This window comes from Athene noctua, chromosome 3, assembly GCF_965140245.1.
Source record: "Athene noctua chromosome 3, bAthNoc1.hap1.1, whole genome shotgun sequence".
NCBI classification, from domain to species: domain Eukaryota; kingdom Metazoa; phylum Chordata; class Aves; order Strigiformes; family Strigidae; genus Athene; species Athene noctua.
In genome coordinates, this window is record NC_134039.1 from 79,188,576 (window position 1) to 79,213,355 (window position 24,780).

The 24,780-nt window shown below is 38.4% G+C and overlaps 1 protein-coding gene across 1 annotated transcript in view; it reads right to left on the reverse strand.

Moving 5' to 3' along the window:
* Positions 1-24,780, reverse strand: part of SEMA3D (semaphorin 3D) — a 148,530-nt gene that overhangs the window by 87,317 nt on the left and 36,433 nt on the right. The window contains exon 2 of the mRNA XM_074903441.1: positions 15,538-15,728. Within this exon, the coding sequence (XP_074759542.1) occupies positions 15,538-15,652 (115 nt within the window). The 5' untranslated portion in view covers positions 15,653-15,728. The remainder of the gene's footprint in view (positions 1-15,537; positions 15,729-24,780) is intronic.

The window sequence follows — 24,780 nt, forward strand, 5'->3', positions numbered from 1 at the left end:
TTTTTCCAAGGTCTCTCACATAACATGTGACAGGCAAAGCAAAGATTACGTACTGTTGCTGGCTAATAAACAGCACTGTGGGAGAAAAAATATCTTATAATTATTAATCTGACTACCTGGTATATAATTACAACAATTATTTTTTGGCTCAGTCACTTTTACTTAAGCCTGTGGTTTTGTCTGGCTCACTGCTGAATGTTGTTACAGCACAGTCTGAAAACAAATTGTCTTGTATTGCAGCTCCTATTCCCCTAGGTGAGATTTATTTGGCAATACTTAGAAAAAAATCTTACTTCACACTGATATATTAAACCCAACTACACTGCTTCACACCAGCACTGTCCTTTCTCATGTAAGTTTTGTGAAGACAAAGATGTCAGGTGTTTGGTTTGGGTTTGTTGTTTTTTTTTTTTTTTTTAAATTAGTAACACTTTAAAAGGCCTGCTTATTAATTGACAGCATGATCACTTAGGAACAACTTATGGTTAGCATGGTACTATAAAAACCTAAGTCCTATCCAAACTATTTCTTACACCAGAGCTGGCTGATGAATAGCCTGGCTGAAAAATAGCCAAGCAAGTGTAATATATAAACGCAAATTTTAAAAAGGAAAAAGAAAAGCCCTCTAAACTTCACTGGCGTGTTTTTACCCAGTAAGAAATAAAGGTGTGTTCTTCCTGACACTTGTTGTTAATGGGTTCTCTGTTACACACATACATTTTTTGTGTGTGATGTAGATGTGTCTTCCTTAGACGTCATTCTTTGTACAAACCTCCTCCATTGCTTTTTCTAACTGGAAATTCTTGGTACTGGATATGATGGAACTGTTTATTGGGAAAGGGTTCTCTGATGATGGTCACAGCACAGCAGGAGGTTTTAGTTCCCTTGGGCTACTCTAATTCTTTTTGCTGATCTCTAAAGTAGTTTATCAGCTGAGCATTGCTGGAGTACATTATTTCTGAGTAATTGTCTTTCTCTTCTCTACCCATAAGAGCTGGCTGCATCACTCGACTTTCTGATCCATTGTATATAATAATTAATGCTTTCTAAGTTCTGCAGTCTAGATAAATCCCTATTTAACAGTTCTATGTCCCAATTAGTACATAGAATGGAGGGAAGAAGAGGGATACAGGATCACAGTATCTAGTAATTAGACATTCATGGGCATTAACAGGAGAGAATCATGAAATTCACAGGCTACTGTATTTCAGCAATCCATATCACCCTCTGTTACTTTTAAATCTCTTCTGATGACAAGCTTCCAGTCATATAACAGTAAGTGCCTGTGAGACATGGGTAACTAAGACGCAGATTATGAAGGCAAATTCCTTCTCATTTTCAGCCATAGGAATATGATCCGAGCAAGGATAAATGATACATTTGTGCAAATGCTCTAAAGCACTTTCATTGCTTAAATTCATGCAGCCCGTGGGCCTTTGCAAGTGTGTCACATGCCAAAATGTACAGACCTGATTCTCTACATAACTGAAAGGAGACGACAGAGGCTGCTCTCCACTTCCCATTTCTTTCTTATTTGGAAGGAATGACCTCCGTAGTGACCATCCCAAAAGAACATTTGTTACCTATCACTTAACACTTCTAGTATTTCTCAGTAAAGAACCACCAAGGACAGTTACAATGGGGAGGGGAAAAGCTGTCTCATGACTGAAACACCCAAGTGGGAATGAGCCCTGCCTTGTGCCTTGTACAGTCATTTGTTTCACTGCATCATAAGGAAAACATCTGTAAAATGTTCCAGATTGAAGTGACAGCATTGCATAATGATTTCTTACTGATGCAAATGGCAACACAAGCTGCAAAATGGTGAAGAATCAGGTTTGGTCAATTATTTCTTATTGAAAAGAGCTTTTAAGTAAGACTCTGAACATGGCCACTGGTAAGATTAAAACTGGAACATGACCTAATAAAATTTGTCAAGTAAACATTAACAGAGAATTGATTAAATTACAGCCCAATTAATCACTGTTCTCACTCCATAAAAGCAAAACATTCCATTCTTATGGGATGAAATTTCCCTTCACAGTGAGATATTTTTAATATCACCAAGGATATTACACTGGAAAAATTTAATATGTAAAGCACATTTGTCCAATGTTTTTCAGGCTTAGAGCTTAGAGGAAGCTGTTGATTTGAATCACTGCATCTCTGCAGTCAGGTTAATGCAGAAACAGAATTCTCACAATGCACAGAAACTCAGTTAGTTACAGAGATGGTCTTTCATGAGCACATGTTCAGCACTCAGTTTACAGTGTGTATTTGCTGTTTTACTGAAAGTTAAGTATTTTTTTCCAGTCTGGTGACTAAACGAATATCCACCAAACTCCCTTTTCTGGGTTAATATTTCACTGCTGAGTGGTAGAAGTTGGAATAGTGACGGGGTTTTTATTCATTTAGAAAATTATCTCAGTGGACTTGGCTCACAACAGCATGATCATTCCTTTAACTTAAATAGTCTCCAGCAGCAGAACCAAGGCATAAAGGCTTTGAACGAAAAAACATCATTCTGCTCTGATAATATCTATTTACATTTATATAGCATATTTAGACTTCTTGGCTTCAAGTCACATATGTGGTGCCCACACTGTCATTCCTTGACTCCAGCATGGTATAAGCATGCAGCAATCTGGAACTGCTTGGTCGAGACTCAGAATTGCCTTTGTGGTCAGTCACAGACATTTTTGTAATGACAGAACATGCCTAAATTGGAAAAAAGGGAACTCCTCAACCTGTTTCAAAACAGCTACATCTAATGACACCTTTGAAGGACTTTGAATTTAAAGGCTGGATATGTATAATTCTGTAATTTTCATATTCAGTAAAAAACAAATGTCACATAATTTTCGTCTAAATAGGAGCAAGTCTTTTCACGTGCTGGATAATACCCATGACAATTTACATGGTTATTGTGTGAATCCTCAGCTAAATTTTGGGGATAAAGAGATGTCAATATAGCATGAATACAGCAATTTACTTAATTCCTAAAGTATTATGAGTTTAAAAGATCCAAATGACCACAGATGTACTTGTATGAAGGCAGAGAGATTATTTCCAGTCTACTACCAATCTTTACTACATATTACAAGGAGGAAGTTTTATTTTGTTTAGCTGCATCTCACCATGGACAATGATGATTTGTTGTGCATACCATGTGGCTCCCATTGCTCTACAATGAATTTTATTTGGCCTGGAGGAAAATGTCATGTTCATGGCACATCAGGGCCTATCCAAAAGGATATGGATTACTGGGAACAGAGAAAACATGATTTCTTGGCACAATATTATATCAAAAATCTTGTCTGAGTATTCCCCTAAACCACCTTGTACTCCACCACATATTTGGGGATTAGGCACTTCTGTTCCTCTTTTAGTATTGAATTGTTCTCCAGGAGGGTATTACAGTCTAGGAAGGTGATAGTGAAAAGAGAACTTTTTCAAAGACTGCCTCAAAATTCAGGAAAAGTCTGCTGCAGGATTTAAGGCACTTGAGGGCATTCTGACTTCGCCCCATAAAGGGGGAGAAAAAATTTAAAAAGTAGAACCTCATGCTATGAGACCTGATTCTCTTTCATATCAGTAAAGCTCACTTGAAATGAGATGCTTCTGCAAGATCGGAATTGAGACTATTGCAGATTATTTAATTCATCTATTTAAGAGCCAGTGGCTATAACCAATCTACAGTCCTGTCTTTGTCTGACTCAGTGTTTTTTAAATCTGCAGAAATGGTAATACTGTAAAAAAAAAAATAGGTAGGTGCTTACCACCAAAAATATACCCAGTTAAAGCATGAACTAAACAATTCTCACATTTTATAGAAGTGTATTTTAATTGCATTTTAACTGCAAATAAATTTGACTAGTGAACCAGCTGCACAAATAACTTGTAAAGTGCTATTATTGCAGAGATGATTAAAAGCTGCTTTGTGACTTCATGTTATTGGAGTAAAAACGCAAATGCCCAATTCACAAACTTCACATAGCTAAACCAAATAATTAATTTTAGACAGCACAACAGAAAATGTATCTGAGTGAAACATTTGTTTTTCTGAAGAAGATCTAAGACCATGGATTTGCACAGGTTCCCTTTCCCTAAGTGGTTTATCTTTGTTGTAAAAACGCCAACATAAGCAAACACACTGTTGTTTCCAAGGCAAGATTAAATCACCTTTTTGTTTTTTTTTTTTTTTAAAGGGATACTGTGGATACTTAAAAGAATATGCACAACAAATGTAATTCAATATAAATGATTGGCAAGCATATGAGCTTTGGCAATGTGTAGATAATCACTGGCATCTCTTCACACTTATCTGTCCATTAAGAATGTCTGGCACCTTGATAGACTTAAATAGTACCAAACCTCCTCTTTAAATGAAAGGCAGAACATGCAGACAATGGACTCGTCAAATCTATTTCCTCATTTTCAATTGTCAAGGCCAAACTTTCTTTTTTTTCCCCTTCACCTCTCACAGACCTTCAGCATGTGCAATGCATAAATGATCTGAGTCACTTGACTGAAATCTTTCTTCCACTTAGTTTTATTTCAGATTTCCTTCACAGTATTCCAATAGTGAGAGGATATTGCTCTTTACAAACATAAGGCTTTTTTCTTATTTCTAGCAGACCCCATTATTGAAGTCAGAAGCCAGTTTTCTTCTTAACCATATTGATGAAGAACTGTCAACTTAAATAGGGACCACACTCTAGCCCTGTCTTTTAAAATCATCTTCCCATGAACTGAGTGTCAAGCAGCTAAAACCTCTGCCCTATTCTGAGGGAGATGGCTTATCAACTCACCTATTGCTAAAGCTATTCTGGAAACCCACATTACTAGATCTATAATGACAAATAGCCTATGAAATTACTGACCCTGGGAAAAGGAAGCTTTAAATGAATTCTGCTGCTCCCACTCTCTCTAGTTAGAATTTCAATTTTTAGATGCCTTGGAGGAACTCAAACTAAAGCAATTTCATTCATGCCCTGGTTAACCATTACCCAGCCTCTTGTCTCTCCCAACCTATCAGACAATCAAATACACAGAAAGTAATAGAGCAATGATAGGCTTCAGGTGGAAGTAATGGCTAAATCCTCTTTGACTGGCTGATTTGAAAAAGCTGAGAGACTCACTGCGAATCCATTGTACTGCTCCAACTAGTCTACTGTCTCATCTCATAAACCTTCCAGCTACCTTTAGGTACATATCATATGACCTGCAATCCAAAAAGTATGAATCTTCACAGGGAATGAAGTGTTGAGATTAGTCTACACTCTGAGGAACAGGCAACACAAACAGTATGCACTGACAGTAGGTTGTGCCTAGTAGACGTCTAAGCATCAGAACAATCTCAGAGCTCTGGGACTTGCATTAACTTGCATAAATGAACACATTCCACTCTGCAGCTGTGGACTCATTCTTTCCTCCTTCAACGTAGATGTGTATTATCCTTTGCAAGTACACCCAGGTGTTAAAAATGTAACATGGTGATCATATTTAGCACTTTAAGGCACACAGCTCTTCCTTTGTCGAAGTATGGTTCATAAAATTATATGCAGTGCTATTCTTCCTTTCAAAACAAATTACTGTCATTATATTGCATTTGCCTTCGAAATAGTACCAACCCTTTATTTCAGACTTGACTTTCTTCAGAGTGATGCAAAAATGGCTAGAGTATTTCCAAGCACCTGCACCTACAATTTCCTACTAACTGCACCTTCAGAGAAACTTCTGAAAACACGATATTCTTTGGAGAAGCGCACAGCACCCTGAGGACAGACAGAGGAGCTCTTTGCTACATCTTATAGCCTAACTATCTATGAGCTGGTAAAACAACAGCAGGTTGTGCTATTTCTTCTGCTCATGCTATCCGCTAGCAGCTGTACAAAACATCACACATTTTTAAATCCTTACTCAATTTTTGCTCTGTTGATAAAATTCCAGCCTTAGGAAGTAAGACAAGTGGACTTTGTTTCACTCTTGGAGCAAATGAGAATTTTGTTGTGGATTTCGGTCTCCAGGATTGAAACCTGCAAGGAATTTTCTCAAGTAAATCTGAGGTATAATTGGCTACAGAAACCTGGACTTGGCTCAGTAGCTGGTCTGACACTACCTATAGGTGCTGACAGATCTCTGAGAGTCTGACTTGTTTTATTCAGAGCTGCTTTCTCAGACTGCACATCAGACACCAGGACTTGCTCCACTGAGCCTACAGCTGTTATATATGAAAAATATTGTTTTTCAAATGGACAGATACCTTTATAATACATTCACTTTAACATTTTTCTCACCAGCTTCAAATGCATTTGCCAGCTTCCTAACGAGTGTCATGTTCATAACAAAGGGGACAAGGTTTCGTGCTAAAAGATTAAATACCTCAAACTGCAGTGGCATGAACAACTCCGTTGTAATAAAAGTGTCAGATGTCATGGGCCTGGAAAACACATTAATATCAATACTAACAGGCTTAGGAGAGATACAGAGCAGCATGAGCTACTTGTGAAGGTGAGTTGACAGTGCAAAGTACAGTTAATGCAAAACAGATTTGCTTGCTCAGTTATTTCATTAGTGCCTCTGTTTTCAAGACTTAAAGAACATCTCACAGACAGAAAAATCCAGATTTGTGGCCTATCATTGCTGTTTGCAATTTCCATACTAGTGTAAGTGCATACTGCGTACAAGTCATAACCAGTGTCTGTGAGCCACACAGATTTTTATGAAAGCATTCAAGTTGTATGTCCCACCCTTCCCCATCCTCTGCATGACACAGACACACACCCCACTAGCACTCACATCAAGACTCTGAGCCAGACCCTCAGTTTAACCACTGGGACCTGCAATCATTTTATCAGCTGAGGGTCTAGCCCTGAGTGTACAGCCAGAAGCCATGGGGGCCATTCTTCTCTCCGACTCCAAGCATTGGATCAGAGCCCATACAAGCTGTATGGTCAGGCTGTAAAGCTATATAAATAAGATACAAAAGTCCTAACTACTAATAGCATCTGTCCTTGCCAAGAGGGCTGACGAGAGCTGGAGTTCATGCAAGAGAAAGGGCAGGTCCATGTATCTGGGAGCAGATGAGGGGGGAAAGAAGTGGATATGTGTGTCTGCGGAGAAGGGAGCAGGGAGGGAGATATCCTCCTTCCAGAAGCAGCACACTGTTATCTTGGCTCAGCTGCCATGAGAGCACTGTCTGAGAGAGCCTGTAAGATCTCTTTAAGTACTGATGGTCCTTCAATGCCCTTCCAGTCCTCCTGAGGGCAAGGAAATTTCCTCATTACTGGCTTTGGACAGCTCTTTTAGTTTCTTACTCAACCAAGACAGGTCCAGATGGACAAGGAAGCAGAGCAGATACAGTAAAGGAGTGAAACCAGCTCTGGGAAACAAAAACCAGCTCACCAGTGTGACCTGCTACCCAGGGAGCAAAGGCAGCATTTGGCAGCACTGAAGGGTCTGTGGTGGGAGGAGTGCCTGCACAGGAAAGGAGGTGAAGTACAGGGACCTCTGTGAGCAGATTTACCTGTTAGTAGAACAGATATTTCCGCTGTTGGCACAAAACCTGCTTTAGGAGGTTCCTGCTTGCTCTCCCCACACGTAACTGCTTGTTCCTGTCCCTGCAGGGGGGTTCCCTCTGACATGAGCCAGAAAATCGTTCTTTCCCATGGTCTGAATGAGGAATGAGAACTTTTATAATGACGGTGGGGGCATTAATATTTTAGCAGTTTCTACCATGACTGTTGGCTGAGCTCACAAGGCAAAATGAATAGCCCTACTCTAAATTGCTACAGAAGTACAGTACAGAGGTGCAATTGCTATAGGGAAGCACTGTTTAAGTCACTTAGTCATTATCTGGGGTAGCTGCACAGGATGGACACTCTCTAAGAAAATGCTGTTTCAGTGTAGAGAATGACTGTTTTCAGGAAACTTCAAAGATTTTTCTCCCTATATTCTTTTTCCAGTTTTCCAGATATAAATTATTTTGCAAAAAGCAAGCAAGTGTAGCAAAGTAACTCAACTGGCTAATGTGAATATAGGTTTTCAAAATAGTTTTGGACTGGCAGTAGCAAAGGACCTCTTGCAGCAATGAAAATAAAACCAATTCACATTATAAAAGCTTGGACCAGCATAATGTTCTCCTATGATAAAGTGAAACAGAATTATCAGTTATACTTTTTTGATATTGACAGGAGACACAATTCTTACAAAGCCATTAAATCTAGACATCACTGAATATCTGTATTAATTCCCTTACGCATTAGTTGTTTGTGTTGTAGTTGTGCCTAGCAACCTCTGTCAGATTCACAGTCCCACCATGTGCAGATGTGCAGGTGGACCTAAGACATCTGCCTTGCTGACTTAGGCAGGCAATGTTGCGATAGAACCATGCTCACTAAAAATTGCTGGGCAAGGGACATCAGAGATGTGTGTCTGCACAAGGTAACCATGTGCACTATCATATTACCTGCTGTCAATCATTAGTATATAGGCATAATCTATCATTTAATACTGGAGTGTGGGGGAGGGTGATAATTTTATTATTAATATTTACATTTATTTATCCATTTGGGGGCACCAGTGGGTGTTATATAGACTGCTGTTGTGTTACATATTTAGTGAGAAATATTTTTCAAAGAAATGCATGGATGAGGCAGAGGGATTTGTGCAGTCTCCCCAAACCTACCAGATATGTTGAACATAAAATTTCAGCGTCTTCAGTAACCTCTTAGCCATGAAACTCTGTAGGACAACAGAGTATACTTCTCTGGGACAGCCAGGATTTGGATCACAAACAGGAATGCCTGTTTTCTTGAATTAGTGGAAAAAAGGTACCTTTGTCACTCCCATCCTGATCTAAATGCCTCTCTTAATCACAGCTAGCTAATCCCTCTGACTTATTTGATAGAACTCTGGTGTGATAAAGGAAATTTTGTCTCTGTCCCTTTCTGCTAACTCTTTGTGTATTTATCTCCAAAGGACTCTGACTACAGAACACCCCTCGGCCCTCCTTTGAGGAACTTGTCTATAAATGGAACAGCAGAAATGGGAAGGGAGGAAAGGGAAATAGGATGTGACTCGAGGACCTGCACTGCAACCACAGATGTCCACCGCTAGACACACACTGACGTCAAGAGGATCATGCCCTCAAATTAGTGCATAGAAAGAGAACAAGGTTGGGATCTTTAAAACTGCTCAGGATTGGGTTTACTTTACAAATATCTGTAGTAAAAGTGCAATTAGAAAAATAGTTCTGAATGTACCCTCTTTGAAGGTACATTCTTCTAGGGAAGCAGTTTTCAGTGTTGTCGTCTCATCTTCCTTTTTACAAGGGACTACTCATTCTTCACAAAGTCTTACTCTTGTGGTTTTTTTCTCTCATCTTCTGAGATTTAATCAAGTGAACATTCAGCAGAAGAGTTTGGTATTTTGAGAACACAATTCTTTTTTTATCCAATTGAGGCCCTTTTGTGATCATGAAAAAAAGAAAACTGTTGTGAGCTACAGGCTGTTTACACTCTTAAGAGGTTGATACGGGTCACTTCTCTAAGGTTATTCTTAGTTCAACTACTATGTAAACTGCTGATGTCACTGACTGGAGGCTGCTCTCCAGGACATTATATATATGATAATTATATGACAGAAAATGCAACATATAGTTGGATCTGACCTCCAAGTTCATGAGTTTAAAAAAGGAAAAAAATGTCTGTAAGAAACTTGCTGTGTTTCCCGTTACTAAAATGTAATAAACCCCTTCAAGTTTATACTTAGTCTACAGCATATACAAGAATCCCTCCTCACATGGACAGCAATTCCCATCTATCTTCAACCCAAGGTACATTTTGTCTCAATATTCACTGCCTCCAGAAATCATTTTTGAGAAAAAACTGGCAAAATCTATTTCACAACTAGACAAGCATCTGAAACTAAAACTCTCACATAAACATTTTATGTTAGTCTAGAAGGAATCTAAGGCAGATTTTTCAGAGAAATAACAGTTCATCAGAAATGAATTAAACAACAAACAAGGGATTCAAGAAAAGCAGCACTTCCTCACTCAGCACATTTTCCTTGATCTACATCGGCATTCAGGATTACAGCTGCTGATATTACCACAAAAGCATGTTTTTACTGATTTTTCTTCCTCTTCCTGTAGAGCAAGCACAGCTGCAGAAATGTAAGCTCATATCTAGGCTTTTTTGTACATTTTACCACGATCCAACCATTCATAGTTGTGCAACACCCCCAATCGTGGTACTGGGATTACCGCAATGTCACAGACAATTTAAATGAGGCTCATGGAGCTATACAATTGTAACTATATTTTATAGGCATAATTAAATGATGCATGACATGGAAATAAGCCAGCTTTACTGAAACAGAACAAACTAACTGATCTAATGCAACAGCTAAACATCTCATCAGTTATAAAATGAAACATGCTTAAAGCAAAAAATATTTAGAAAACAGGATGCTTGATATTGTAAAGTAGCATGTTCAAAGGATCATTTTTAGAACATTACGGATATGTACTAATCCAGTCAAGTTTTCCAAGGAATTCCTGGCACCTGCTTTCTTTTTCACCCTGTTGTAAGAATGGATCACTCTTAGGTGGAAGAAAATCATGTATGCAAAGAACTGCATGAAGATAATCAATTTTTAGACATGGCTAATTTACATGTGGAGATGATGATTTAGCATTGTCATCCTTGAAGAGAGGAGGCAGAATTGCATCCCTTTAGTTCACTTAGTTAAGATTAAAAAAGCAAGAAAGAGTGGAAATTCAATCCTGCCTCAATTTACTCCAGTGGCAAAACTCTTGCCGTGACTTTAGTGGGAGTGAGAATGCAGCTTAATTCATTCAATGTGAAGAAAAAAAAAAAATCAACTGAGAATAATATTCCTGTTTATTAGATTTAAATTACTGCCACAGCTGTTTTTAACAGTGTTAAGCAAATCTTGTAAAAGCCAAAGGTTGCCTTCAGTCTTGCCTTTTCCTATGTGTCACAACGCAGGATCCTTGTCCTCTGACCAAGTCAGCACTGGTCATAGCAAGTGTGGCTTGCATTTTGGGGCATGGACACTCCCGCATGGCAATGAAATGTGTTTGTGCGTGTCAAGGTGGATATGTCACCGGTGACAAGGTACAAACCTGGGCTGGGGCACACCCCCTAGCCAAGAAAGCAGGGTGCACACTTCTCTAATATAAATGTAGCGTTATGAGGAGCAGTTCAGGGAACTGGAGTTGTTAGTCTGGAGAAAAGGAGTTCTCAAGGGAGACCTTATCACTCTCTACAACCACCTGAATGGAGGTTGTAGCAAGATGGGTGTCCGTCCCTTCTCCCAAATAACAAGCAAAAGGACAATAGGAAACATCCTCAAGTTACTCCAGGGGTGGTTTAGATTGGATATTAGGAAATATTTCTTCATCAAAAGGATTGCCAAGCACTGGAACAGGCTGCCCAGGGAAGGGGTTGAGTCGTCTCTGGAGGTATTTAAATGACATGCAGATGTGGTGCCTAGGGACATGGTTTAGTGGTGGACTTGGCAGTGTTGGGTTTATGGTTACACACAATCATCTCAAATATCTTTTCTAACTTTATGATTCTATGATTCTTTGAGTGCACAGACTAATTCTAAGATGTCGATGAAAAGCAACAAAATAAAGCAAATCAATAGGCACAAATTACAATTAGGAGTCTACATTTCTACTGGAAAATTTTAAGAGGGCCACAAATTGAAAAAGTTTGACTTAATATTTATTTTTTTTTCCCTAGAAGGCAATCAACCTTCTGGTCTAGTTATTCTCTGTCTCTCTCTATAAATTAAAACCTAGATACACACAAAAAAAATCTCCATAAATGTACCTGCCAATAAATTGGCAAAGACTACTACCCAAAAGATAGACATAAATAAGACTGTCTACACAATACGAATTAAACATGTTCATATGTATGAATTACAACACAGAACTTTCCCTTCTTCAGTAAAAGAACTGAAACCATACCATAAATGTCAGTATTGAATGAGACTGGTATGTGGAAAGCTTCTGTATTTGCTGTAGAGATGGGAATGAGTATATTAAATGAGGTAGCAGACACTAAGATTAGAGAAGCTGAATGTCACTTCTGTGCAAGTTCTGCAGTTTGGATGTGGTCATAGGGTATCTCCAGCCACATGAGAACGAAAGATAAATACACACTGTTGCTCTGAGTGTAGTGTTATACAAAGACTATTAAAATATGAAATATTATAAAAAATCAGACCCTGTTTTTTTTAAAGATGGTAATCTTCTATTAGAATACAGATTTTTACCTTCTTCTAATGTTAACATAATAATAAACCCACCTCATAATCTCATAAAAGTATCTAAGAGACATAGATTAATTAAGGTCTATGTAGTGAGAGCACCCTAGCAGCATCATGAGAGCAGTGACAGTTTCTGGGTTATGAATGACACGTACCAATATCTAAAAGCTAAAGTCTAAGTGAAGAAGATAAAAAGAAATACTGAAGAATTATTCAATTAATGAATTGAGGAAAAGGTGGGAATAATAGATGAGGCATGTAATTAAAGATCATAGCTTATTATTATATTAACACAGGTGGAGTATACATGAATTTGCCTCTGTATTAAAAAATACTTTGATTGACTTGTGTGCATTTGTAGTTTCATGTGTATGATCATTTAGAACTGGAGCAAACAATAAAAGAAATCCATCACAAGACATCATGCTGATACTCACATCATTCACTGGAATATCTGTATCTTAATATTTCCAGCAGAGATTTCCTCCCCTTAAGCTATCTCACAGAAGATGAAAACCCATAACTGCCATGCAGACAGGCTCTAAAATTTTAATTGCTGTCTGAATACAGAAGATCTGTGATGCACTATGGTTTATTAAAACACTTGCAGTTATAGACACTTCTTTTAGCTAACCCACCCTGCTCCTTCTTCCTCTTCCTCTATCCACCACCAACTTCTGTCTTTCTCTTTCAATCTTCTCCCTCTCTGTGCTCCTTTAATACTGTTCCTTCTTCTCCTTTCTCTCTTCTTGTCTCCTACACTTCTTCCTCAGCGTTCATCATTTGGTGTTCCCTTTCTTCTCATCACTGTCAGGGCATGGGAGGACGCAGTCTCCAAGCCCTCAGCTGAGGTGCGCTGGGCTGCAGCTGTGAGATGAAGTAACCGCAGTCCTGCTCACTTTCAGCTCTCCTGCCCGAGGAAGTCCTCAGCCCTTCTGGGAAGATGGAGCTATGCCATCCCATAAACACACTGCACTTGGAAAGGGATGAAACCTTCCCTTGAAAGACAACACCTTTAGAAGCCAGATGAACACACATGCATGACCAGGTTTTCAGAGTTCCCTGATGTGGCCAATTTTGGTCAGTTTTCCATACAGAATATAGGGCCCTTTATTATCGTCCTCAAGATATTTCAAGTCTTATTTCCGAAGAATGGAGATGCCAGGACTTGTCAATGACATGACTGTAATAATTTTATAAGAACTGGCAAGACAGTTCATTTCTCCTACATCTTATTCTCAGAAACCTTGGAGTTATTTTGGCTGGAATACTGGGGGCGGGGGAAAGTAAACTTAATTCTAACAACTATATTAAATAATCAGGACATCTGCCATGCTGTTATCAACGACAAAAACATGATTTAATTACGACAAGCACTACCTGTACCATTTACAATGCAAAAGTGTGAAAACAAAGCAGTAACTTTTTTCTTGTTCCCTGTAGAAAAAGAAAAATAGTCCCCCGCCGCCTCCCCCCACCAAAAAAAAAAAAAAAAAAGAAAAAGAAGGCACAATAAAGTCTGATAATTCTCTTTCCTTCGGCTTTTCAGTTCCATCACAGCTCTCCAAATTAAGATTTATGTGCCATTTATATCTGTTGGGGTTTTTTTTTTCCCCTACAGGGATATAGGTGGATAAGTTTGGATAGGAAACTGTATCACTCAAGCCAAACTGAAAGGTTTATAAAGTTGCTAATAAAAGTTTGGGTCAGGGCCTAAATATCAATCATCCGCTTATTGTCTTTTTAAACGAGCTCAGGCATTTTCACAACCACTCCCAGCAGGTCTCTGCCACTATTTTAAACTAAGATTTCATTGAATTTTTTTTCCTGTGCTGACCTCAATAATTTTTCTCTCTCCCCCTCCTTACCTGTCAAATGCATCCATCAGGATTTTGCCAAAGGCTATCTGCTTTTGAAGTCGAGAGGAATTCACTAATTGTGAATGTCAAATCCACAGTAAATGCCATCACCATATGGTATATGCTGCTATTGGGAATTATCTCAAAAGGCCTAGCTGTGAAGTCTGGCTATATGTTAAGGGGTTTTTATTGCTAACTTTCATAACTCATGTCAGCTCTTTCAGTTTCTGTATTCATTGGCTTAAGTGAGTGCAACTGTTTCCTGAATTTATAAAAATGTTGTCAAGATCCCTTGATCTCTCTTCCTCTGTCCCTCTCACACAAACACATTCAAACCCATATATACACAGGGGAATACCATACACAGTGCCATACAAATCTAGCAAAAGACAAGCTTGTAAATAAATAGTATGACATTGTGCTTACTCAAAAAATTCCTGTTTGTGTTAAACTCATGATAAATGTATCATAACCACTGATGAAGGCTTTACAGCCTCCTGTCCCATCACACCATACTAAGTGCAATTCTGTAGTGCACGGGCACACCTAAGTTTGAGAAACTGAGAGCAGAAGTAGGGTAGGGTGCTGACATAATTGAACTGACCTGAACTAACTGGAGAGCATTTGCTTTAGCTAAAGAAGACAATATCAAAGTGATGTATCTCTTTGCCTTGTAAAAACTGTGGAAGTGTACTGTACATTCCACACAATGAGAAATCTACCTCCTTTAAGAATTTGTCCAATAAAGAATAAAAAATACATCAGCCTCTAATGTTCTCAACAAGCACACATGAGGCTAATAAAGTCCTCAGAAAAATATGCTTTTGTGATCTAAAGCGGTAAGTAGAAAGAAAACAAAATTTCAAAAGTTTCACATACCAGCTTAGTGATAGAGAAAAAATTATTACAAAAATAACATGTCAGTGCCATTTGACACATTTGTGGCAGCTCTCTTGACCTTCCCTGACGCTCTAGAAAGCTGTGAGTGTCCTCTGTGTCCCATGTCACCCCCACCAGCCACATGGGAATGTCTCCAATGGGCTTCACGGCATTTCAAGTAGCACTAGGAGTCTACGTTTAGGCAATGACTCCCCCCTAATTTATGTATGGTACATTAATATCCTCTAGGAGCAAACAGAAATAATTTTTAAAAACCAGTTATTTTTCAGACCCTTCCACCCAAAGAAGAGAATTTAATACTGTCCCTAGGCAGAATTCATCCATCTTTAAGGCTTCTTTCACATGTTTCTGAGAACTATAGGGACAACTGCTTTTCATTTTCCTGATTAATAATACAAATGAACTGCTGGCAAAATCACATCAAAACAAAAGTGGCAGAAGCAGAAAAAATGCTGAAAAAGTTTACCTTTATAGGAAAGCTTAAGTCTCGGGATATTTTGTTTTGACGTTCCAGTGACTGGAAGGAACAGCATTGCTAAAGATAACAGGCTGCAGGCATGTGGTACTTGGGGAGCTCTCATTCTGCTCTCTTCTTCTGTATCTTCTTTTGCACTATGGTGAAATATCTTCCTGCTTTTCAAACAATCCAAATTTAATCTGGAAGCAAAAAGAAAACATCTGTAGATTTTTTGCATTATTATATAAATAATAATTCTGAAAGCAAGCCAGAACTATCTTTAAAGAGTAATTCATTTAACACGTTTGCTACAAAAGTATTTTTTCCTCTAGTATAAATCAAAATGTTGTAAATCTGATTCTTTAATAGTAAACTTACACACTTTGAGGTTGGAAAAATATGTAAACCTTTCAAACACCAATGTCTAGCATAGCTAAAGTTTAAGCACAAATTAAATTAATGTAGCATCCATAACATAATTTGCCATTCAAAAGTGACTACGTCACTTGGTAGTTCACACTGCTCCATTGGATATCTTAATGTTTTATAACTCTGTCTTTATCCCAGCGCAACAGCTATTGTATGTTTATGCTATGACTAGAATAAACTGTAATATCTCAGATACCATGGGAGTACAAGCTGAGTTAACAGTAAGTACATACCCATCATAAACTTTCATAAATAAACTAAGAAAATTGGATAGAGCAAGCAGTTGTGTTTAGTTTTAATAGAGAAAAAAGTCAACGCGTCTGATGGATTTAAATGTGCTTTCAGTATGATATTTCCAGCAGGATAACTGCCTCAATTTACCCACCAAAATGTCCTATAAACTTTAATGAGTGGTTCATGCTGAGGTCAATAGGCTGATACAGGACTTTTTTAGCACAGCATGAAACTAAGGCAGCTTTGCAACACTTTTCACTTAGTAACAGTCATTCATATTCCATAAATCTTTAAGTGTTTTACAAATGAAAGTAATGATCATTGTCCTTATTTTCCCTATGAAAAAAATGAATTATAAAACTCCAGTGAACCAACTTCCCCAAGGTCACACTGCCACTCCAGTAGCAGAACAGAAAGCAGCAACAGTTCTCCTGGTGTCCTGTTTGTACCCACTTATAAGGGATACCTTTTGTCCAATAACTCCACTTTTGCATATGAAATTATTTGAAATGGCATCCTGAGTTCTGAAGGCAGAACTTAATGGTTAATAAATCACAGAGATTGGAGCATGAAAATATCTATGAGACCAGATCCTTTCCACTGCAAGTGCATGATACCAGAGGTCAAAGGAGATAGTTAGTGAAATGACAAATGTCAGTGTTTGAGTGATGCTGTAAATCAAGGAGTAAGGAAATGTTATGGTTAGTAGCGAGATTAATGGCTCATGACTTCCCATGAAAATTCTCTTCTAAAAGGTACTGAAACTGTCTGATTAAAAGAGTAGACCTAGGGCCCACATCAGCTAGCCCCTGCATGGACATCAAGGAAAAGGTTCCTTGCGAGCCCATGAGAGATGCAGCACAGCTCGTTGTCCCAGAGCCACTCCACAAGCCCGGCACTTAAGTTCACTGCAGCACTGGTGCCAGAGCAGCTCTGAGAGCTGTGGAAGCATCCAGAATCAATTTAGCACCTCCTGATGCAGGCAGTACATCCTCCCTGGCATGCAGGGCCTGTAAAGAGGACCCCTTGCGTTCTCTCTGTCAGAGGAAACCTCTCTCGGATGAAGCTGAGCCTTTCTGAGCCTCCAGAACTTCTGCCAATAGCAAAAGACAAGGGAGTGTGCAGGAAGGGTGTGACAGGGAAAGAGAAAGAAGGAAACACTTTGTAAAACACCCGAAGCATCCTTCTTATCGCAGAACACTGAGCTTCTTTCTTCTCAATCCCTTCCTCAACACTCACATTCAGAGTCTGAATGCACTACTTTTGGCCAAGTGCCATTACATATTCATAAGATGACATGGAAAGAAAACAAAACAAACATGAAATGTCTCTGGTTCATCTTTCCTTTCCCTATATTAGAGTATAAAATCCTGAGAGAACGCCCTTACTTCTTACATGCTGGTACATCTATTTGTGGCTGGACTACAAAGAACTGCTGTTGCCTAGACTATCACAAGGTTGTATCACCTTAAAGAAATCTGTTTTGTGGGGAAGAAAGGGAAAAGGAGGGGAAGGAGGAGGGGGAGGACTATATTAAGACAAGAAACACCAGCCTTGTTCATCTTCAGTGGGATGATAGAGACAAACCATACTTCAAAAAGAAGCAATTAAGAGGGAGCCAGTCTCACTGTAAATACGCTGAGAAGTCATGGCTTGAGGGTCTGGGCCTCAGCCAATAGGGATCTTACCAGAGGATCTGGGGCTCATTTTCTTGAGGCAAATTACAGTGAAGAATCAGGACTAAATTTGCCACTTACAGAAAAAAAAACAACCAGTTGCCTAAACGCACTGTCATTTGCTTAATTTATTGAGGACCAGCACCAGACCCAGCCCTTTGGACATACCTCACAACCTTATTTTTTCACGTAGGGTTCTTTTGCGAATGGAAACCTTTCTTCTTTTTCTTCTTTTTTTTTTCTTCCACTTTTATTTGAATAATGTTTGTGAAAAACCATTCGCTTTATTTCCTGACACAAAGCAGTTAGTTTACACTGGAGACAGCTGCTCTGTGAGCTTGAGCCAGCCCTGTCTTGTCCCAGATTCATTGCAATCTGACCAGATTGTCACATATATTTTTAGTTTATGATGATCTTCTAGTGCAATCCCAGCTTCCACACAGAGTCCTTCCAGCAGTCTAATGACTAGCTCAGGTTAATGAACTTCAGACCAACTAACTGGCTATTAATCTTCAGGAAATATCCTTCCTCTTTGTAACATGTGCAATGTCAATCAGTGTCCTGTGCTGAAAAGAGCCATAGTCACGCTGCTCAGAAGTAACCAGACCCATGAACAGAAGTAAAATATAAAACCTAAAAGCAAACCTAACTCCCCCATTCTTTCCTCCCCTCAAAATTAAGATGAGTTTTGTCAGCGGAGGGAAAAATATTGTTTCCTTTAGTTCTTTGATACTTCTGCTAAGGAGAACTAAGCACCAACATGCTCTAAAACTTCCTCATCATGAACAGACCCAAAATAAATGAGGAAAAAGAGTTTGAAAAGAAAAATGCTGAGGCTAAAGCTTCTTTCCCACCTTGGCTACAGCTAGGAAATATCTGCACTGTGTTAATTATCACCTGCGAGACCAACTGGGGAATGAAGCTATGCATACACCTCGCTGAAATAGGGGTATTTCCAGTGGAATAAAGGAGCTTTTATTTGCCCCACACAGGGGAGGCAGGCGTAATGCTAAAGAGGGGATGAGGAGCCTGGCTCCATCCTGCTAAGACCTCCCTGAGGGGTTCATAAATATGTAATGGACTGTAGGTTAAAACTCCCAAACGACAAAAAGTTGATCTGCTGATGTCTTGCCGTCTTGCCAGAGAGAGGTGGCTGGATGTAACTCACACATGTGTGATGCCACATCCCTGAAATGAGGTGTCACCTCCCTGCAATTGGTCGATTTAGTGGAGCCTATAAAACAGATTGCTCTGAAGCTACTGTCTGAACGGGAAAACCTGGAGCCAATTTACTAAACATAATTTATTCCAGGCCCTTTGTTGCAATAAACAGAGCTCTTCAGCCTTCTCAGACGCACAGACAGTAGGGAGCTCTGTGCTTATGAGAGTTTTTTCAGATCGTTCAGCTCAAACCTATCTAAATGCAGAATCTCACATTCACAAATATTGTCTAGGTTTCTGACTTCTCCTGGCGTCATGAAGTCCAGAGCTGGAAGAACTGTGACCCATCTGCAAACATACACTTTTTTAACAATAGTTCAAGTAACTCTCAGTTTAATTCTGTAACAAAAACCTTTACGGATTTGGAGGATAATTGAAAACCTGTCTCCAGCATTAGTTTTTCGAGGCCACTTTAAAATTTGGAATTTTGTACTCCAGTAAAGAGCAAAATCTAAACAGCTTGCAGCAAATTACAGAAAAAGTGACTAACCAAATGGTATGTCTCAGTTATACTGAATCTAATAGCAACTTTACAGATTGCAACTACTGAAAAGCTAGAGCATCCTTTGAGTTGGCTCATGTTGATTAAGAATAGAATAGAATAGAATAGAATAGAATAGAATAGAATAGAATAGAATAGAATAGAATAGAATAATGTCTGATAGTCACTATAGACTTACAGATAGACTAAGTTACCTAGGCCATTTAGTCTCAATATGTAAACTGCTACCTCTGATGCCAGAGTTTTTCTTTCTTCTCCTCATCTATCCCTGTCTGAGGTCTTGGGGTTTTATCTTATTTTGTCAAGGAGTGAGAAAAGAGTAAAGTCAGTCCCTTACAGACATTAACTGATTGGCATGAGTGGCCTGTTAGACAAACATACTGATTTAAAAGACTTAAAACTATTAGCTGCAAAAAGAAGCAAAAAGTACCCCACCTACAATTCAAATTAATTGAAAGCTATGCTATCTCTTTACTCATATTGTACACATCCTTTATATGCATGCATAAAATTGTAAAGCACATTACAAATATACAGATATATGTTTCCAGTGCATTTACCTGTAGATGTCTCACTTATAAATCACTGTACATCTTCCAAAAGAAAAACTACTTATGGTTGTCTACTGTGTGGTTCAAAACTGTACTATAATCATGAACTGGGTATTGAATATTCTGTGTTAATAAGAGGGAAAACTACAAGCATCCGTGAGTCAGATAAATAACTCATAAACCAAAATAGACCCAAAAAAGAAATTACATCTCCAGATTTACTTACTTAACATTCTTAACTTACTTCTTAAATAACAGAGATGACATTCATCCAGAGCACAATGAAACTATGTTCTTGTACCCTTTAGATAGACGGTCTGTTGATATATTATTTGGCAGAGGAGGCTTTTCTCTTCATTGTGAAATCTCAGTTTAAAGCTAACTCCATCCAAGAACTGGTAAACAGTATTATTCATCATTATTCTCCCATTTATTGAGTAGCTTTTGTGCTGTTTATAGTGCTGCAAATGTTCTCTTCCAGGATTCTGAAAAATACTTCTTTTTTACAAAAATCCCAGATCAGTATTAATTCACTTCCCAACACTAGCAAAAATTATTGAATAAAAAGACAATGGCACAATAAAAAAAATTATGTAAGCCTACAGTAGGTGATTTTTTGTTTTATTTCTTTTTGCTTAAATCATTGGGTTTAGTATATCTGGTTTAGATAAGGTTTTGCCATAAAGCAGACCTTGCTATTTTTAAATACCCAGATGAATAGTAAACTCTCACATGAATCATAACCCATCTTATAATGAGTTTTACAAAGCTTTACAAGCTTTACCTTTACTGAGCTTCTCACAGGATTTATAACCTTCCCATTCAAAACCAGTAATTTGGAAAGCAAGAAAAATCTCTTCTGTGATTCCCACTTGAGAAGAGCCAAATAGAGCAAAGAATGAAGGGACTGAGACAAGGAGGATGCAACTGAGGGAACAAAGACTCAGCAAAAGAAAATGTTTTTATTGCAGAGAACCATCTAGTAATAATTAAAGCTCTCCAATGGATAGAAAATATGTTTGAGGATTATGCTGGATTTTTTGTTCATTAAGATAAACTCATGCTAAAGTAAAAATGGTGACTAAGGGAGTAAAACATGAGAGAAGGAACTCACTAATTTCATTTATTTTTTATAGTTTTCTGCATCATTCTGAAGCTATTAAAGGCATGTAGTCTGTTTGGAAATAAATACCAGTAAGAATATGTAAACTTTATAGAGTGGTCTGTGTTACACTGCTATGAAGAGCTTATGTGACCATGAAATTTACTATCGAGCACAAGAATTATACACACGGGAAATGACCATTTCATCCTCAGAAGGTACTGGGATATCTTTCATGTCAGTGGGGTCAGGATTACACCTTAAGATTTCATATAGACACAGAAGTAATACTTTCAGAATGTGACATAAACAGCCATGCACACAAACATGTTATATATCACTAGAAACACTGATTCTGAGAAGTTATATCTGTATCTTTTGGACATAAATATATAAATCCAAGACGGACAATGAAACAAATGCTACTCTTTAACCCTAATTCTTTGTATATTGTGTCTCCTTAAAAAAAAAGAAAAAGAAAGTCAGACCTGTAGTTTTATATTCTGTAGGCTACTCCTCAAGCACAATGTCTGTTGTCCAAGAAAAAGGATGGGATGGAAAGCAACTTGTCATCTGATAATGATATTGCAAAGAGTAGACAGGCAGATGAATAAAATGTCCCAGCAGTCAGATATGCAACTGATATCTTCCACACATAAATATCTACACTTCTTTCACTTTAAAGTTAGATGCATGTGCATCTCAGATTTTTTTTTTCTTTTTTCTTGGTGGAAGGAACTGTGACTTCAGATATTACATCTATAATAACAGCTTCCCATAGAGTCTTTATTTAGAATGACATGAGAACACCCTACATGTCTGATCATTAAAAAAAGAAAAAGAAAAAAACATGAGCCAAAGAAGAAAGCAGTGTATGGCACGATTTAGCAACACATAAGAATCAGAAGGAACCCTAAGCCAAACCTCAGTGTTAGATTATTTTAAGTACAGCATGTTTCACCAGCAGACTAAAAAAACTTCTCAAGCTAGGAAAAGTGATTCTAAAATGGGTTTTGTAACTTTGGTATCCAAGAAAAGAAAAAAGCAGTAGGACAAAAATGCCTAGAGACATTAATGAAAAGGTAGACTAGATGAAAACCACTTCGGGCCAAGTACCGTGACGTCTGAAGGTTTTTGAAGAGAACTAGAGAATTTTCCTCTAAAATGTCTGTCACCACCTGCAGCACTTGGGGTGGCTTGGCTTAGCTCTGAATAGAGTAGACAGGGAGAAAGTGCATGCAGGAAGCTTTGCCTGTGGAACAGCCTTGGCCTGCTGTTGAGAAAATACTGAAAAGCCAAAAAAGTGTCACAATGGCCATCAGAGAAAATAAATGCTCATTTTGGGGAGACTTGCCTGAACATTTAAACACTAATGGATTGCATTTGTCCTGCTAAAACCTGAATTAACCCCAGGCAGCACTGTCAAGCCAGCTAAACCACTGACCCTCCAACTAGCATTCTTTTTCTGGAAGAAACATATACCTACAATGGCCAGCTCAAAGGAAGGATTACAGTCTCTTTTTCACCTCCAGGAATTTTTGCCAATGTTTTGCTATGGAAAAACTGTTCTCTGTACCTCCTTTCATAGGGGACATTCCAACATCTGCGGGAGTGGAGCATGAGTCCTCTAGCAGTGACAATCCAACTACCAGAGGCCTGGGCTAGCTGGTGTTTCTGGGGTCATCAGTAACTACTGGCAATGGGGTATTTTACAGATTAGTTATTTGCATGGAGACTTGCCCTACCATGTTTTTTTATGCTTATGAAAAACCCATCTTGATGGGAAGATAGCGTAGCACTGGGGAAATCTGTCATAAGTCCAGGCTTACTTCTAGGCATGATACAGCAGCGAAGTAAATAATAGCACATACTCAGAAAGCATATAGCCAGTGAGCAATCTACATGGACATACCTATAGACATTTATCTAAAAGTAGGTAGGGCTCTTCTGTCCTTGATCCAAGCAATCCATACCTAAGCCAGCGTCTACTGTTGTATGGCTCCATCCATTGCATACAATGCAACAATATATTACACATTTCAGCTATACATGCTTCAGAGGCACCATCACCCAGCCAGTCATAACCCAGCAGACCCTACTAAAAAAAAAATACAAACAGAAAAACCCCAAAAGAAACCCTCTCCAAAACTGAAAGAAACAAAGATTTACATTTGCAAATATATTTATAATGTTAACTTCATTTCACAGCAAATACTTTATTGTGCTATAAATTCTAGCTGGATTTATCTGATGTAAGCAGAAATGTGCTGCCAACTAGTTTGGAATTTTGCTTAAATGCTTGTAAGCACTCATGGATTTCCCAGCTGCATCTAAAAGCTGCCTATGGGACTGTCACAGAAAACAAGAATGTTACAAATATTAAGGATAGGAAACTGCCTGCTGTAGATGGCTTCTTAACATAGTTAACTATTTTTGGAATCATTTCTATTGTACTAATCTTGATAGGATGTTTCATTAACTGTCAGTTATTTTGTTCATTGCCAGCTGTGTAAAAATCTAACCTGATAAGTTTTCAAAAGAATTAATACAGTTTAGTGTGGTTTAAAAACGTGCATTTCATAGGAAAACTGGGCTTTGATCAAATAGGTTTGCTCTATATCCAATGGCACATTTTTATAGAATTACTTTCATCGATGTACAGCCTCATTATTTGATGCCCTGTCAGTGAACTCTTACAGCACAGTCTGTAGGGTTTTTGTATATAAACTACAGTATAGGCACAGACATGCCGGAAGGATTTTAATTTACACTTCCAACAAATTTTGACTTAATAATTCATGACTATACACTTGAACTCTATTGAAGGAGGGTTTTTTATATCCACTGTCCAACTACTTTTGGATCAACATTTTGTGCAGCCAATATGTAAAATGATACACATATGAACGTGTACAATGCAGTGCAGTGATTTGTGTTGGCACATTAAACCAGTTATTACATTGTTAGGCTGAACGCATTTGCTTTCTTCCTAGTTTTTGTAAATGTTTAATTTAATTTACATTTGGAGGATGTGTGACAGACAACCAGCAGAGCCACTGTAACACATCCCATTTGTAAGCTTACACAATTCACTAACTTAATGTGGACCTATTCATCTTGACGGGTTTCCCTCAGGTATCACCACAGCACCCGGGCACTTTAAAAGCTTTAATGACTCTATTCTCCATCCTCTGTCCTTGCCATTAGGAGTTAATTGATTTTTTTAATGTTACCATAGGAGATGATATCACTTGCATAAGGTCACACCAGTAGTAAAGACCAGTACCCACATCCCCTCGGCATCCAGGCAGTGCCTTAGTCACTCAGCCACCCTTCTCACCAGGGACTACAGACTGCTGGCTGTGATTCCTGTGGCGAGGTCTATGACTCATATACCACTTCTTCCAGTGTTTTACTCGACTTAAACCCTCCTGCAAACTGTAGAAAAGTACAAGCAATCACAGTTTCATTTTCCATAAACAAGAAGTTCACAGAGCTGAGTAAGGAGTAACGTGCAGCCAGCAAGAGTTCAGAGAG